Genomic DNA, 18,617 nt, shown 5'->3' with positions numbered 1-18,617 from the left:
GAAGGAGGGAAAGGTAGAGACATTTATTTGTTACTTTAACTTTTGCTTTTCTAGTTACAAAGCAAAATGATTATAATAATCATTATATTCCGTTACCAAAATGTTGTCATGCTCTTTGTCTCAGAATGCTGCATTTAAAGCATTTATGGATGAGATTCATGCCTAAGTAGAGGGCTTGCATGAGATCTGTGCATCACTTAATCCCTCCAAAATGATGTTTAAGTGAGATTTGGGGTATACTTATGTCTTGTGCTGCCCCCCCTACACAAGGCTGACTTTTATCCTTAGATTAAGGATAAGGAATCAAGATAAAGCCATGCGGAAAAAAAGAATGTAACTTCACTATTTCAGCATTGTATCTATGCCATCATTTTAAATATCAAATCAATTTTTCATAAATGAGGATTACATACATTTTTAGTTACACTGGCCTTGATTCAGGAAATCACTTAAAGGCTAATGTGATCACTAAATTCTTGTCTGCACTACAAAATTATGTCAACCTAAATTACGTTGGCATACGGCCATCACAGTTATTATATTTCTAAACAGGGTCTGAATGAATTCTCCCCTAACAGCTAGCTGGGAGGGGGGGAGACTTCAGGAGCAACCTGTATTTACATGAACACACCTTCTCTGTTTAGATATCCAGCAGATAGAGTGGTGTTGCTCAAAGTAATCAACTTTGGCTAGTGTTGGATTACAAATCACTTCAGTACTGAATGCAGGGGTAGTGAAATGCTGTTACCAATGTTGTTGTCATTATTGTATGAATAAAGGGAAGCAGAAGTGTGCTTAACCTCCTAAATGAGGGGATCACCCACCGCTGAAAGGACCTCGATAAGCCAGGGGCTCAAATGCCAGAGCCCTGTGAAAGTAAGAAGGGTGGGACAGATGTCCCAGACAGGAGGTGTGAACTGTCTCTCAGGCTTTGTCTACATTGGCTAGCGAAAAACAAAATTTGTGTCATTCAGAGGTGCTAAAACACACACACACACACACACACACCGAAAATCAAAAGTGTTGTCAGCGACAGGTGCTGGTGCGAACAGTGCTTTGTCTGCATGAGTGCTATCCTGCCGACAACACTAATGCTGCTCGTTGCAGGTGGAAGTTTTCTGTCAGCAAGAGAGCTCTCTCCTGCCGACAAACAGGCTACACTGTGTGCCTTTTACTGGCATGGCTATGGCTGCACATCTGTGTCACTAAAAGCTGCATAGGGTAGACGTAGCCTCAGGGTCCCCAGTGTGGTTTAACCCGTTCCTCCCCACTATTCTAAGAAAGAGCTAAATAGGCTTCATTAGGAGCCTCTTTGTTATGTTAACATGCTCAAATGAGAGCTGAAATCACTTGAGATGGGGCAATGTTTCTACCCCAGCCTGCAAAAAGCTGAAAATTACTAATGTGCAGAGGTCACAGCAGAGAACCAGGTGGCACCAGAAGGTGACTAACAGTCAGCCGGCGAACGAGCAGATGGCGAGGCAACAAGAGGCTGGCAGGGCGGCCAGTGGAGAGGAACTGTGGTTGGCTGGAGGGCCAGGTGGCAAGGAAATATGGCTGGCAGGGCAGCCAGCCAGAGCAAGTGCAAGCAAGGTGCCTTCTTTCCTGGGTGGGAGGTAAACTCACACAGGTACTCCTCTGAACCCTGGGTCCTCACTGACCAAGGACAACCACTGTGAGTGGGGTATGGCGAGGGAGCAGAGCAGGGCACAGAAAAGGAACTTTTGGTTGTGGAACTCAAGAACATAAGGCAGAAGACACTGCCCCATGCACTCTGGGGTGGGTGTCCTGCTCACAATTTTATGATTATGAATCCCGCTTGAGGCATTTTCCCTAATTACTGTTGAGTGACTTCCCTCCTTTCATTAAAGTTTTATTCTCTACATTCAGACTCTGTGATTGTGAGTGGGAAAGTATTGCCTCTCAGAGGTGTCCAGGGGTGGTGTGTAATTTTCCCAGATTACTGGTTGGGGGCTTTAGCCGGTTCTGTGTTGTACTGTTGGAAAGGAACCCCTAGATATTGAACTCAGACTTGGTTGCTGCCAGATTCACCTGGCAGAAGGGGTTACACATTTCTTGTGCGTGTGCACACTACACTTCTTGTGTCAGTGGTGTGCGTCCTCACTGGGGCACTTGTATCGATGCTGAGAGCAGTGTATAATGGATAGCCATCCCACTCTGCAACTCATCACCCACCAGTGCAAGGTGTTTTGGGAAGTTTTTCCAATGCCTCCTGAGGCCAAAACAAGTTATGCAGGGGTGACTGGGAGCATGGGTTCAGCTTCCCATAATGCAGTGTTCTCAGTCCCATAATTTAATCCACATCCCATAATATCTCACACCTCTTTTCAAAATTCCCACAAACCCATGTGTCTCCCTTCGCTGTCCACCATCTCTGACAGAAGTATGGCGCCTGCACAGCTCTGCACTATTGTCATGAGCCTTGCAAATACAGGGTGCTTGATCCTGCAGTTTTTTCAGAGCCGCAAAAGGACCCACAGGAAACTTCCTTGGAGACTACATTACTGTGGGACATAGGAAAAAAACATTCAAAGCTGTTGGCATTCACAGAGTAGCTGCAGATGGTGGACCACTGGTTCTGGGCCTAAGAAACAAGCAGTGGCTGATGGGGTTGCATTGTTTTGCACATTCGGGATGATGAGCAGCGGCTGCAGAACGTTTGGATGCGCAAAGCCACATTCCTGGATCTGTGTGCCAAACTCGCCCCAGCCGTCCAGTTCAGGGACACCAAAATGAGAGCTGCACTGGCAGTTGAGAAGCAAGTGATGATTCTATTACAGAAATGTCAGATTGCTAACGGTCAGCTGGGAATCAATTTGAAGTCAGGAAATCCACAGCAGGGAAAGTTGTGATGCAAGTGTACAGGACCATTAATTGCCACCTGCTATGCAGGACTGTGACTCTGGGAAATGTGCAGGACATAGTGGTTGGTTTGCAGAAATGGGGTTCCCAAGCTGCGGGCGGCAATACATGGCACACATATCCTTATTTTAGCACCTTGCCACAGAGTACGTCAACAGAAAGGAGTACCTTTCTATGGTAATGCAACCACTGGTACATCACTGATCACTTTACCAACATCTGCGGGGACTGGTCAGGGATGGTGCATGTTTAAGAACACAGGACTGTTCAGAAAGCTGCAAGCAGTGACTTTCCTGACTGGCAGATTACTATTGGGAATGTTGAAATGACAATAATAATTCTGGGAGACCCAGCCTACACCTTGCTCTTCGAGCTCATAAAGCCATACACCCATCACCTCATCAGAACCAACTACCAGCTCGGCAGGTGCGGAATGACAGTTGAATGTGGGTTTGGTCATTTAAAGTGCTGCTGGCATTGTGTATTTATGAGAGTGAAAAAAAGTATCCCAATGGTTATAGCTGCCTGTTGTGTCCCACATAATATATGTGAAGCAAAGGGGGAAAGGTTTCTGCTGCAGTGGAGGGCAGAGGTGGAGTGGCTGTTTGCTGAATTTGAACAGCTAGAAACAAGGACTATAAGAAGACCTCAACATGGAGCTATACGGCTCAAGGAGTCTTTGAAAGACCATTTTAATAGTGAGCCATAGTAGTATGTGTTGATATGGTGGGATCTATCTGCTCCTGCTCTTTTGCAGCCTGGTATAAATCTTGAAGGGAGTGCTGCTTTGTGTTTAGGAAGATAAAATTGTCAATGTACATGTTAATATTTTCTGTGAATGATGTTACTGGTTCTGTGCCAAAATGAAATAACAGGAAATTGGTGGGTGTCAGACCCGCTGATCACCAGCCAGCATATGTTGTGAACTATTAAAGATGAATTATGTTCCAAAAAATAATTGTATTCTGTTACAATAATCAAGCAAATAAAAAAATGTTTAGAACTTAATAAAGCTTAATAAATTAAGGAACAGCACTTATGAAGGTGAAAGAACACTCATTTCCATTTCAGGTATAAATACACCAATTGTGGCTTTCACTGATCAGTGTATGTGCAGCTGAAGGTACAGACATACGCCTACTAATTTGTGCAGTTTTATATAGCATGGTGTAAAGGTTGTAGAACTTTTTATTGGCCTCTGCAGGTGATTATCCAATGTCCTAAATCATGTACCTGTGTTATCACTGTAAAACACTCTATCAAAGCTGTCCATCATACTAAACACATTGTAGGAAATGGAGCAGATTGACTATTATTTGTTAAATAGAAAATTTAACTAAGGTTACAAAGGGTTGTCTTTGTGAATCATGCAAATCTATTCAGTATCATCTGACACAAGCAATCAAATGGCAGTGTATGGCTTATTAGCTAAGTGGCTTATGTTGGAGCTTCAGAATTGGTTAGAGTGAGCAGCACTGAGCACTGGAGTGATTGAGTGAGTAACTGAACAGAAAAAAAAAAAACATTAAGCTTCCTTATTGAGTGACTGATTCACTGCCTCTCACTCCCACACTGTTCTTGATAAAAGGCCCAGTTATATCTAGGGTGTGGCTTAATCTCCAGTGAATCAAAATACAGATATTTCATGACAAATCAATCCCTGAAGTGTCACAAATAAGCAAGTAAGTACATTGTGCTCAGAGATAGATGAATCAACCCAAAATCTTAACATCCACAATACAGTCATTAGTTTTTGTTCTGGTTCTCAGCCAGCTCTAATACAAAGTCACAAAAATGTCAGTTATCAAATAAATGTGAAGGTAAAACCACACATCAACTAAGTTTTATAAAAATCATCTTGCTGTTTCATTCTACTTTATTCATTAGTCAGTGACATAAGCATTAACTTAAAAAACCTGACTTGATTTTAGAAAAGATTAAAAACCACCTTTTTTCACCCTCTTGAGACAGTGAAAAGCAAGGGAGGAAATCTCACTCCCACCCCCCACACCCCCGTATATGGTATGATTCAATGTGTGTCCGAATGTTAACCATTGTGCCTGATCCTGTAAGGTTCTGAACGTTTCAGTTAACATGGATTCAGATGACAGCTGAGGGTGTTCAATTCATCTACAGTTCGAGCATAAGATTTGGAAGTGACACTTAGCTGTTTTCTGATAGTTTTGGGGTTTTGTTTCTCATCTTTGTGTAAAAGATCCTCCTTGGAGTTTAAAATTAATGTTTCTCTCCTTTTTCATTTGGCAAATATTAATTAACTTTTTCCCCCTGCAACTTAATCAGCAAACGTAGTTTGTCTCCCAGCTTTATGGATGTTGTCAATAACTAAGTATAGAGTTCTGGTATAACAGTGTAAGCTAATAGTGGGAGCATAAAAATATTTGGCTTTTAATAAGTTTCACACAGATAATGACTATCTTATAATTTAGAGAATTAATGTGTGGTGTGCATTCCTCATCAAGTGAAAACCATTTTAAGTTACTTTGAAATTAGGGTCTCAGCAACTAGACAGTGCCTGTTCAACACAGAAATTTGTGAGAAGAGTCTCATTTATATCAATTTGTATGCAAGCTATTCTCCTGTTTCGTCTTATAGGACAACTGCTGTATTTAGTAGAGCAATGTTTTGACATAGTCTGCATTTTTAAAATGTACAAGTGCTCACAACTCTGTGGTTCTAACCTCACATTTTAATAAGAGTGATATTGTGAAATATAACCATTTCTATCTGTTGCTGTTTTAGCTAACAACATGTCATTGTTATATTTATTTCAGTTTGGGAGGCACTATATTGAAGACCTATTTCATGATTTTCGAGATGGACGAAGACTTCTGGAGCTCCTTGAAGGTTTTACAGGCCAAAAACTTGTATGTATACATTTTTGTAATTACAAACCTTACTGTTCTTTTCCACTTGACAGTCTTGTAAGATATCGATAATTGGCTAAAATCACACTAGTATTTCTCAATGGATACATCTGGCAAAGTGCTGACACTCTGGTGAAGTGCTGAACATCCTCAACTAATCCTGGCTTCAGTGAGAGTTGAGGGAACTCTGCACCTGTTAGAACCAAGTCTCTAGTCCTGAGTCATGCTGAGCACCATCAACAGCTATTGACTTCAGCAGGAGTTGAGGCCAGTGCTTAATTTGTAATGAAAGAGGTGCTGGGGCTCAAGCAATTAGGTGCTGGGGCTCAAGCAAATTTTTTACTTTCATAACTGATGCAGCAAGCCTAAAGGTGCCAGGGCTATGAACTGCCAAGCCTAGAGGTACCGGGGATCAGCCCTGGCACAAATTAAGCACCAGTGGAGGCTCTCAGCATCTCTGAGGATAGGGAGCTAAATTGAACAGGTGCCACAGTTAAGTATGTATTCCAAAAATGAATTTAATCTTTGACCTCTTGTTCTCTAATTTTTTTTGTTTAGTACCTCGCTAGAGATGTTTGCTTAAAAACCTTGTGGACCTATTTTATAAACATTTTATGACAACATTAATGTTTACAGTTTATACTATCTTCTATCTGATCAGCCACACATGATGAAATATGTCATCAGTGACTGCCATATGTGCAGCTAATTATGGGAAAACCTCAAAAGCGTTGGTAAATCATACTTTTGTTATTTCTTCTAACTTGTATGCAGAATCGCTTTTCCCTTCTTTTCCTTATTTGAGCAGAATATCTTTCTCTCCCTCCAACATAGATCTTTGCTTATATTTTGTATTTGTTTGAGGGTGCGTTTTTCTTTAAATTTAATTCTTTTTTAAAAAAAATAAAAATCCTCTTCCTATTTGACCGGTGATGGCAGAAGGTAGTAGTCCATCTGCATGAGGACTCTGGGTTGCTAATCTTAGTGTAGCTGAATCAGTGCTAGCAAAGATGGGATATTTTTTAAAAAAAATATTCCTAGTGTAGACAGGATTTGAGAAGGAGTCTGCCTTCCTAAAGCAAAATTAATCCTGGAGCTCACCCTGGACTGATGAGCACAACTGAGTCTGGGAGTAGCAGGTTCATAATATGCATGAGTAAATGGTAACATTATGGCCACGCACTAAGGATGTAAAGCAGCCAACCCCTTTGTATGCTAAAGGGAAGCTAGGCTTTCTCAGTTAAATTGTTTAACTCCTATATGCAGAAATTGGTTTTATAATAAATTGTGTAGTTAGACAGACTTTTTTCACAGAGTTGACATTTAAAATATATGTCTTGAAGTAACTTGACTAACATTAAAGGGAATAAAATCTGCCCTTACTAACATGTAAAGGCTAAAATAACACAGCACAATAGTTGGATACTTGTCTCTTGCATTTTCTTTTTGTTTTTCATGAGCTTGAGAGCTTTCTCTTAAACTTTCTCATACATTTAGGGAAACAAGCTGACAACATGAGTCAAATTCCAGAGAGGAGATAGTTGCAAATATTATACATGCTGATGCTTATCTGTTTGGTTGTTATGGTAGTGTTCCTAAATTTTTCTCTGGCAGGGGAGATTAATCATAATAAAAATAACCTGAATTTATCTGATTCCTATATACATTTTGATTATATGTTCACTGAAAAAATGTCAGTAACCATGTTAGCGGTCAGATTAAGATTGTTTCACAATTGTCTTTCTTTAGTAGTTTAAATTCTACTTTGCAGATATATAGACATAATTATAGTATCGTCTCCAAAATAGTCATGTTTGTAAAATACAAATCCATGGACTTAAAGAAGTGTTCTTGTTATATTCAACTTTTTATTATTTGCATGTGCTTACAGGCAAAAGAAAAGGGCTCCACAAGAGTTCATGCTCTGAACAATGTCAACAAAGCACTGCAGGTCTTGCAGAAAAATAATGTAAGTAATCATCTGGACAAGGTCAGAACACGCATTAGACATCATGCTTAATGCTTTGTAAGTGATAGCTCAACCCCTGGATACAGGATACAGTTTCTAAAGTCCACTGTACATCAAAGCAATGGTATTAATGTGAATTATCTATGGGATCTGCAACGTGGCTGTCTGTTTGTGCCAAATATAATTCAGATGTTTTCTGGAAGCAGATTTTAAAGTAGCTGAATAATAAATCTGTAATAAATGCTATTTGAAGCCTGATCCAGTGCAATTCTTTGTTAATGTGGTGTTACAATAAATATTAAAAATGTTCATTACCGTAAATCCTCCTTAGTAAATTAGGAGTTGATTCTAGCTGTCAGAATTTCAACTCATTAAACATTTGCTTTCAAAATATGGTGGAGTTATGTCTAAAAATTTGAGTTTTTTCTTAGGAGAAACAATTTCTAGTATATTTCCTTAGGTGTTTATGGGATAACAATATTAAAGATGTGAGCCAGGTAGAAAACAACACCACACATTCCACTCTGTTCTGTTAAGATTGACTCTTCAGGCCAATATGCTTCTTATAATGTTGGAGTAAATATTCCCTTAGTATCTACATTCTAATTGACCAATAACTGTACCAGACATGGTTAGTGGCCACCTAATTATATCACATCTCCCCTCCCCCACCAAGAATAGATTCAAATAAATAACAACATTCACTTAAAACCCAGTAAGCGGTGATGGAATAGTAATCACGCATTCTGAGCCTCATGTTATATTGGATTTCTTGATAGGTACAGTAAGTCTTTCAATGTGCTTGAGTTCAGCTGGTACATGGATACATTGATTTTCTAACTCTAAGGTAACGTGTACTTAGCTGATCATTTGTGCATAAGTTAAAGTGATTTAACGGGAGTGTTAAATTGGTAATAGGGATCTTTATGAGAGGTCATACATTTTTAATGAAATTTTTTAAAGTTGCCAATTCTGCATCACTGAAAGGATGCTGTGTACAATAGACAACTGTATATCACTCTGAAAAAATTCAGTGGTCAAATATTTGTCAATGTGCTAAAAAGTCTTCATTACATGCATACAGTATAATATTACTTTTAAAAATTGTTTAAAACATCTGTTTACTGGCGCATTAGGAAAATGTGCTAGTGGGTTGTTCATTCAAATTCCAGCACACAGCTACAGTGCCTTTCTAATGTGTACAGGAAGTACAGCTCATGCACGTTCAAAGTAGACACATTTTGTGCCCCTTAAATATATAGAAGCAAGCATCTTTTAAATAATGTTATGAGTATGTCAAGGTTGTTCAGGACAGGATTAAAATTGACCCTTTTAGTAGGTTACAGCTTCATCAGATGCCACGTATATTATGCAGCGTCAGATTAGAAAACTAAAAGCCCTTTCTAAAAAACCTACTCCTGCAACTGAAGTTCTTTGAGTCCGTAGCCTCTGAATGGTCACACATGTAGGATGTGTACCCTGCTAAGTTTCAGAAACCTCTGAAAAGCAGCATCTGTTGGGCTCCAGGAGTGCCCCATTACAACATCAAGTATTTGGAGCCAAGACTCTGAAAGGAGCATGTTGTTCCAAGTACTTCTGCTAAACTTTAGAGTTCTAAAAGGAGAGAAGAAGGTGAATGGGTAGTATAAATAAGCAGAGGGGACTATATTCAAAGAGTTACTGATGAATATCTTAAAATTGCTTCTCTATAGTCCCAGGGATTACAGTAAGGGAGAAGTAACAGGGAAGCGTGCTCCTTCTTTCTGGTTTGGGGGAGCAGCCCTTCTCCACAGCTCCCCCTCAGTATTGGCTGGGGCACTGAGAATCCCACTGGTGGGAATCTAATGATCAGTCCGTACGGTAAGTGAACTGAAAAGGTGTAATGAAACAGGCATTGCAGGACTGCCCTTTCAAGGCAACCCTTGAATCTAGATGCTAAATTGAGAGAGTAGTGCTGTGTAAGATTATGTACAAATCTCCAGGTAAGAGCCCTACGGGTTTTTAAAATGGAAATGTTCTGAAGGCAGGCAACTTATTCCACTTTAGCCCTGGTAGACTGACTTCTGGGACTCTGAGGTACTGTTATTCTGGCTTATGTGTAACAAGTCTCAATGGCCAGCCAAATGCACTGTGACAAAATATGTATGGATTTGGCATTCTGTTTACACAGATCCTTAAGGGATACAGAATGTGAAGGGGATGTCCTAAATAATTTCTTCCTAGGCAAGTGAAACTTCAGAGCCCATTTGTCATCTAGAGAATGACATCTAACTTCCTCATGGAAAGTGTACTGAGAGACTGCTGATCTGATTCTGATATGACTCAGACACCGCTATTTGTAACAGTTTAATAATTCTCAAATTAAAAAAAAAGAGTCGTTCTGAGTTCTCAGTTTTTTTCAGTTAAGAAAAAGAAGTTACATTTTTTGGAAAAATTCTGGCTTTGGGCATTAGGCTAGTGTAAATGACCCACACACTGGTGTGTAGCAACTCTTCAAAATCAGCCTGTGCCAGTGTGGTGGCTGCTTTTGGCAATCATGCAGAAATTATTTCTACTAGTTTCAGGAGTTAGCTGTGTGGTACAGGGCTCCATGAGTCCACATGCTGAGTGCAGATCATGATGTTGACCCTATAGTCTCACTATAGATACAGTTTTGGCCATGCAGAAGTTGGACTTGTTAAATAGGATACTTGAGAAAGGTGTTTCAAACTCAGAACATGATTTCACAAGGTGTTGCCTCTTTTGATATTCTGAGCACCCTGGTCTCCCATTGTAAGAAATGAGAGTTGAAGATGCTCAACACTTCACAAAGAGTACTCAACATCTTGAAGGACAAAGCCCCCAGCGGGAGGCTATTGCCCCAGAGTAATGTGCTGGAGTGGCAAATTCAGTGAGCCATACTTGGGAAATGCAGTAGGGTGTGCTCCAGGCCACAAGCCCTGACCTCCTCCCTGGCCTCTAAAATGCATCCTCTGCTGGGAAAACTCTCAGTGACTTCAATAAGGGTGTCTCGTACATCTCAAAACAGTTAATGGAACATTACATTGCAATCACAAATTCAGCAAATGAGAAAATAGGATCTCCTACAGAACTGTTAAAGGGGCTGGGCTGTACATATGTTCTTTTCTTTTTTTCCCTTTTTTTTTTCTTGCCGAATACACATTGTAATATTATTAGAGGGTTTTTATTTTTGGTCAAATGTAAATTGTAAAACAAACAAAATGTGCAAACTGACAGTTTTGAAGTTGCTGTGGGAACCTTATTGTTTGTATTTCCTTGAAGTGTCTGTTTGTGATATTTAATTGTGCAGTCCTGATATTGCATTAACATGTAGGGGTGGATTTGTATTTAATTATTGTATTTTAACTTTATATTTTCACTTAACTTTAGAGCTTGGATAATTATATCTCCATATCGCTAACTCTGCCACTTGCTTTTTGCCAGCACTTTAATTGTTCCATTTATCAAATAAGTGTTGAATATTTACTTTTGCAAATGTATGCACCCTCAGAAAAACAAAACAATGATCCAACCTATTATAATATTTTAAAATTTGGTTTAAACAAACTGGTTCAAGATTAATCAGATAACTACTTCAAATGCCTATATTTCTCAAAATCCAAAATAAATTACATTTTTGTCATAGTTTCTTTCACAAAATGCATGAGTATCCAAATACTTTTTCATACAGTACTTATTTTGCATTTCTCCAATAGGTTGATTTGGTGAATATTGGAAGCACAGACATAGTGGATGGAAATCATAAACTGACCCTTGGATTGATCTGGAGTATAATTCTCCACTGGCAGGTGAGGGATACTGTTGAAGGTTCTCTCCGAAATGTCTGTTACAAGATCCTTGCATATTGTTACCCACCCACAACCTATACAACAACATAGGCATTTCAAACAAAATATGGACATCTACCAAGCTCTCATTTTTTTTAAATTAGCAAAACTGACGATAGTTTGTTTGCATATTATCTGGGACATTAAGAATCAGCAGATTATAAAATAGGTTATGGAGCATTAATAGCAGCTTTTCTAATTTTACTGTAAGTTGTTGGAAGTGAATACATAATAAAATTATTACAAAGCAAAATCAGTAGACAAAACTAATGTGGAAGAGTTGTTCACCTTTTTAATAACTGAGGAAGAATGACTTTTTTGTTTTTCTTTTACAGTTAAATACTAAAGTCATCATACATTTGCTGGGTTTTTTTAATACCATTGACCCACCCAGTCACAGATGTTGTTAGAACCCTGCAAAAAGCTGCTGAAGTTTTAATAACTCCTTGAGGCATATGTGACCCATTTGCTCCCATGGGGCATAAGGGAAATAGGCCTTGCCCTCTAGAGAGAGAGGGAATGAGCACGGAGCAGATCATGCAAGGAGACCACAGAGACAAATATGCTTAGCTAGGAAGCTGAGGATGATGTTAACCATTTTTGAGATACCATTAAAGCTATATTCCAGGAAGGGCTTGACACTAGTTTAGGGTGTATGTATGTGCTCCTTTGACAGTGGGGTAAGGATTCCTACTAAGTATTAAGGTGATGTTGAAGTAAAAAGAAAACGGTACAGAGTTTAAGCATAGAAGTTTCTGGTTATCAGGGAATAAGGTACATATTATCAAGGGTTGCGAAATTCGGTTTATGAGTGGGTGGCGTAAGGAATACATAATCTGCAATCTCCCCGATTGGGGGTAAAAGTTTAATGGGTCAAAGTACAGACATTGAGATATGGGGGTATGTTGTTCATATAATGGCTATGTTCAGGTGTGGAGTATAATGAGTGGATACGATGATGAGGATGGATTTACCCGCATTTGGTGGGATTTAATGTTCAGTGAGTTTATGGTTCCAGTTCATATGGTCCAATGGAAAAAGCCTCTCAGTCCCTTTCCCATAGTTGATGCACGATGTCGTACCGGCTGACACCTCCTGGTACTGTTGGTGGCCAGTGATGTGTTTGATGTAGATGTCCCTGGACCATCGGATGGTGTCCGAGACCATGAGGCGCCGCATGAGCCATGCGTAGCATCGACCAATCCCACAGGTCCGCAGCACACGCTCGTTGCAGGGGTCCCAAGCGCCCAGGGCTTCGACGATCCGGGCATCCATCTGCACCTTGTAGCCCTTCGCTCTCAGGGTATCGGCCAGGGGGGCGTTTACACACACACACACACAACCAGTCAGGGCATTTTAGCATTCTGCCAAAAGATAAGCAAGATTGGCCCATTGCAACATGAAAAACAATGCTGATAATACTCAAACACACACTCAAAAAGGACAATCATTTACCATCCTCACCGACACATAAATTCACAGAAAAGGGGACAGTGGTTTCTTGCAGGAGAGGCCTGAAAATGTGTTGTTTTGATTCACTCCTATCCTTCACTTCCATACTCTCTTACTTAGTTCAGCTGGTGGGATTACTCATTGCTCTGAAGGATGTAAAGTGCTGAATCCGAAATGGGAGTGTGAGCACTGGAGTATATGCAACTGTGAGAACTTCTTGCAAAAAATTGAGCAATATATGTTTTAATGTATATAAACTACAGATAGATGTGAGTGTGCTTTTTTGCAGCCTCATATACTGTCTTTTGCCTCCAGATTGTTTTGAGTTATGGAAGTCTTTGCTGCTAGTTATTTATTATTATTTTTTCTTCCTGGGCTCTCACATTTCCAGCATTCCTCTCATGGTGTGTGTGTGTATGTACAGAAAACACACGTATTAATTGCCTGGCATAATATGTATGGATACTCAGCCACATGTCTGATCTTACAGTACCTGCTTGGTTAGTGCAAATTCAAATGTAGCTACCCATCTGGGCCCATCATAAAATACTCTCCCCATCATAAAATAAGAAACAGTAACAATATCCACCAGCGTTAATGGATGTCTGGAGCTGGACTCAGGATGTATGCTGTTGGTCCACAGTTTTTGTGCTGTGCTCTGCAGGAGTCTCATTCTTTCCCCTCAGGATATTCTGCAAGGAAGAACTGGGTCCCTGGGATTTTCTTTGTTTCTCCAACCAATAACTCTCCTTTCTCTGCAGACAATCTCTGTACCCTCCATGTTGCTCTGATTCTCTTAGCGTACATAATGTGAACTATTCAGATCAGAGGGAGTTTGCAAACTGATGTAAAGGTTTCAGATGTATTCTTAGTACAATTCCATTGATTTCAGTTGAGTTACACCAGGGGAAACTTGTCCAATAACATACTTAATGTGTTGTTGCATATGTGAGTTGCTCAGATTTGGAACCGCTATTTCATTTTCTCTGTTGACTCTGACAAGATTAGTTTGATTTTCCTTTTCACTCTGGATCGGATCCTCTTTCACTAGTGTCATAGAATACATTCATTGTGAGGATAAACTCATTGTCTATGCTTTGGTTTCCTGGTAGGAACTAAAGATGAACTAGCATCTGTAAATTGCTATCCAATCTTATGCAAAAGCTGTGGTTTCTTGCATCAATGATGTATGGTTTGAACAACTGTTATGCTGCTTCATTTGAAAGTAGCTCTTTAAAATGCACAGAAACATGAGAGATAAATGAAAGAGTATGATTGGGGTGGGGCTTTAAGGTACTAGCAGTCTCCAATCCTGCAAACACTTGTGCATGCACTTAACTTTACATATGTGATAATGCCACTGAATTCAATAGGACTACTCTTGTGTAACACTAAGTATGTGTGTGTGTTTGTAGGATCTGAGCTAAGAGTTCCCATTTTCACAACTTCCTCTCAGCAAATAGGTTTGGCTCTTTCGCGTTCTCTCTTCTTTCTCTTCTAAACTGGCCAGAATTTAGTTCTCATTTATTTTCTCTTATCAAAGGGCAGAAGGACAGATGTTATGACAATTTAAAGAAGGACTGGCAGGAAGGCATTAATGTGCAGCAACAGAGCGCTGATGGATAAGAAAACCTTGAGTAAAGCTAGCTTTTAATTTGGGCTGTTCTCCCTTTAAACAAACACACCTGCATAAAGTTGCTGTGAGCCTGGCACTGTCAGGGCAACCTGTGTCCTTTGTAGGACTGGCACAGGAAAAGCAGATGATTAAGAACTCCGTGGAGAAACACTCTGGTTTTTATTGGGCTTTTTTTCAGGTCTCAGGGTGACCTATATGACTGAGAAATTTGTTCCTCGTCCTTTATTTTAATATATTTATAACTAGATGGCTATTGTGTTACATTTTTATCAGGACTAAAGGGGGATTTTCAGTCACTTAAGAAAGCAAAGCAGGCTGGGGTACATGCAAGTTATAAACAACTAAACAGGCCTTAGTTTTGTGGCAAAGTTGTGTCCCTTGCAGATTATTCTTATAACTAAATATCTGGAAATGTGGCAGTTTGCTATTGAAGAAAATCTCAATTAGAGAGCTAGAATTCCCCAAATTGTCTGCTAACGGTCTATACTGGGATGGTGGGTGTGTTCCCCAATAACTTCTTTTTAATTTATTTGCAATTTAGGGAGTGGAAACTGGAAAGAGCCTCAGAGGTGAAATGCTTGGCTGAAGTACTGTAAACTACTGACAAAAATGTGTATATCATGGGTGCTGGCCTTTTAGGGGAGGTAGAGACCAGCCTAGTTGTGGCAGGCTCTGCTGAGGAGAATGAACCAACCCACATCCACCTGAGTTAATTATCTAAGTGGGTGGGTGGCAATTAAATAGCTTAATAGACACCTGGACCTTAGAGGAGAGTTGAGAGAGATCAATCTGGTAGTTGGAACCACGGGGTGTGAGTAGGCTGCTGTGGAAGTTCTTAGTCAGAGTCTTCAGGTGAAAGCATAGTCCAGGTAAATCAGCCCAGAGTGAAGAAAGACTTTCAAAGGTACCTCAGTATTGTACATAGTATTTCTGTCCTTTCTTGTCTTATTCTACTCTCCAGAGTCTCACTAGAATTTTCTCTCATTTACACTATACTGCTGCAGTGTTTGCTTTTGACTAAAGCTCTTAATGTGTGTGGTTCTGAATCTGTTACAGTATCTCTTTCTTTGAAGTTCCAGTCCTTTCTCAGGTTTCCCCCTTTTCCATGTGATTGTGGTCACAACTCTACTCCTAGTCTCAGGCCCACATTAAGTATTAAAAAAAAAAAAAAAAAGTAAAATAACACCTTTTAATGTCTCAGCTATTTCTCTCTGGTAGAGAAAGCCTCTGTCAATAACAAAAAAAAAAAGACTTCATATTATAAACTCTGTGCATTTTTTTAAACTAACTTTAACCAACTTCCAGTTTCAGAGTGACCTCCTTGGCCCCTGCAAAAAAACAAAACAAAACCCCCAACAAGCCTACTTTACAAAGCTTAAACCACAGCAAAAAATCATTATAACTCTTCTGAGAAAACAAATCGTGTTCAGAAAGAGGATTCTTAAAGAGACTCCTGAAGGCAACCCGAAGTCTCTTAGAGTTGTTGGGACTGGGCATGGGCCTGTGTGCATCTCCTTGAACAATTGGATTAATGATCTGTATGCAACAGTACAGAGTTATGTGCACTGCAACAATTGATATGAAATCCTAACTATTCAATTAAGTCACGAGGAACTACTGGGCAAAGAGTGCCTCCTATTTTGAAGGATTTTGTATTTTCTTTTAACTGACATCTGTCCTCCTACTCCTGAGGCCACCAGGAGTTTCTTCAAGAAATTGAAGATTATGGCTATAGAAAAATATTTCCTGTAGTCTGAAATATGTTCAGGATAGCATTTGAAAATTATTAGAGTACAGTCACTGTTCCAGGTAGTTGGCAGACTGCACTGGATTGAGGGAAAAATGAAAATATTACTTATGAAAGGTTTTAAAAAAATTCTTCTGATGTGCAATTACTTAGCTTGGTGGTCTTCAGCCTACAAATATAGGCCCTGATCTTACAAATTGTGGTACATGTGAGAAGGTCTGTTGGGGCTGCTCACATTTTTAAAGGCAAGAACAAAAGCAACTCATTGCTGGATCATGATTACCACAGTTCTGGGTTTAACTGCATCTCTGCTACCCTACAGCCACTGCCTCTATCATGTGTTCATTCTCACATCCTCTTCCCAGAGGGAGAATTATGTGCAGTATTTGGTTTTGAAGTGTGTGTGTGTGTATGTATGTATATGTGTAAAATATATATAAAATATTATTTAGAGGTTTCAGAGTAGCAGCTGTGTTAATCTCTAAGGTGCTACAAGTACTCCTGTTCTTCTTTTTGCAGATACAGACTAACAAATTTATTAGAGCATAAGCTTTTGTGAGTTACAGCCTACTTCATCGGATGCATAGAATGGAACATATAGTAAGATAGATATACACAGAGAAAGTGGAAGTTGCCATACAAACTGTAAGAGGCTAATTAGTTAAGATGAGCTGTTATCAGCAGGAGAAAAAAACTTTTGTAGTGAAAATCAAGATGGCCCATTTAGACAGCTGACAAGAAGGTGTGAGGATACTTAACTTCAGAAAATAGATTCAATATGTGTAATGACCCAGCCACTCCCAGTCTCTATTCAAACCCAAGTTAATGGTAGCTAGTTTGCATATTAATTCAAGCTCAGCAGTTTCTCATTGGAGTCTGTTTCTGAAGCTTTCCTGTTGAAAAATTGCCACCCTTAAATCTTTTACTGAGTGGCCAGAGAGGTTGAAGTGTTCTCCTACCAGTTCTTGAATGTTACGGTTCCTGATGTCCAATTTGTGTCCATTTATTCTTTTACTTAGAGACTGTCCAGTTTGGCCAATGTACATGGCAGAGGGGCATTGCTGGCACATGATGGCATATATCACATTGGTAGATGTGCAGGTGAACGAGCCCCTGATGGTGTGGCTAATGTGATTAGGTCCTGTGATGGTGTCCCTTGAATAAATATGTGGACAGAGTTGGCATCTGGCTTTGTTACAAGGATATGTTCCTGGGTTTGTTTGTGTGTGCGGGGTGGTGTGTGGTTGCTGGAGAGTATTTGCTTCAGGCTGGGGGGCTGTATATATTTAGAGAGAGAAAGAGATATACATCTATAATTTGCCAAATCTTTGTTAGAGAAGGGAAATCAAAGAAATGCACCTTGCACTTAGAGCAAAAAGTGGTGAGATTTGTGATGGCCCTTAATTACTGTGGGCCATCTTGGTGGTGGTATGAGTATATGTAATGAAGGACAGGTAGATTCGTGTGTTTGCATATTGCTGGAACTTGAGCTCATGTTGTCTGACAATACAGCCACTATGTGAACCGTACAGTTGTGTAACCAACCAACCAATTTTTCAGTTTGGTAGCCCAAATCTTCATTTTTAGTTGGTGGTGGATGGATGTGTGGGGGGGGGGTTAGTTTGTCTGAAAAACTTTGCCCAGCTTCAGCGGCTTTGAGATATTGAATAGGACTGGAGAGAAAATTGATCCTTATTGGAACTCCACAAGTGGGAGGTCTAGTATGTCAGGTGGAGTTTCCCATCACTGCTTCCAGAAGGATTTAAACAATTTTAGTGCCTTACCCTTGATTCATGCTGCCTCTCTCAGGTGTCCTATGGCTGACAGGGTCAAATGCTACAGAAAGATCTAGGAAGATGAGAATGGAGGTCCGCTACTGACAGCGGGAGATGATTCATCAGTGCCACTAACGTGGTTTTAGTTACATGTGCAGCCCTAAATTCACATTATATTAGATTTAGTATATTCGCTTCTGTTACATGAGCTTTATGTTGACCTTTGTCTAGCTTTTCTTTGAGCTTGCTCAGGAAATGAAATCCCTTCCAAAAACTTCTTCTTATTTTGTTTTTATTGTTGTTCTTACCTCTGATGTCCTCCATAATCTATGATTATATTCAAACACACACAAAATAGCATAACATAGAACCAAAATACTTTTCCTGAATCCTTGTAAATAATGCTTTTCTGAGAGCAGGTT

At 39.8% G+C, this 18,617-nt stretch overlaps 1 protein-coding gene across 12 annotated transcripts in view; it reads left to right on the top strand.

Annotated features, from left to right (window-relative positions):
- Positions 1-18,617, top strand: part of DMD (dystrophin) — a 1,926,267-nt gene that overhangs the window by 419,814 nt on the left and 1,487,836 nt on the right. For all 12 annotated transcript variants that reach the window (XM_073357918.1, XM_073357881.1, XM_073357898.1 and 9 more), the window contains exons 3-5: positions 5,676-5,768; positions 7,660-7,737; positions 11,454-11,546. In XM_073357918.1, the coding sequence (XP_073214019.1) occupies positions 5,676-5,768; positions 7,660-7,737; positions 11,454-11,546 (264 nt within the window). The remainder of the gene's footprint in view (positions 1-5,675; positions 5,769-7,659; positions 7,738-11,453; positions 11,547-18,617) is intronic.

This window comes from Lepidochelys kempii, chromosome 1 (assembly GCF_965140265.1).
Source record: "Lepidochelys kempii isolate rLepKem1 chromosome 1, rLepKem1.hap2, whole genome shotgun sequence".
Lineage (NCBI taxonomy): Eukaryota > Metazoa > Chordata > Testudines > Cheloniidae > Lepidochelys > Lepidochelys kempii.
The sequence above is the reverse complement of the archived record's forward strand: the minus strand, read 5'-3'. Positions and strand labels throughout refer to the sequence as shown.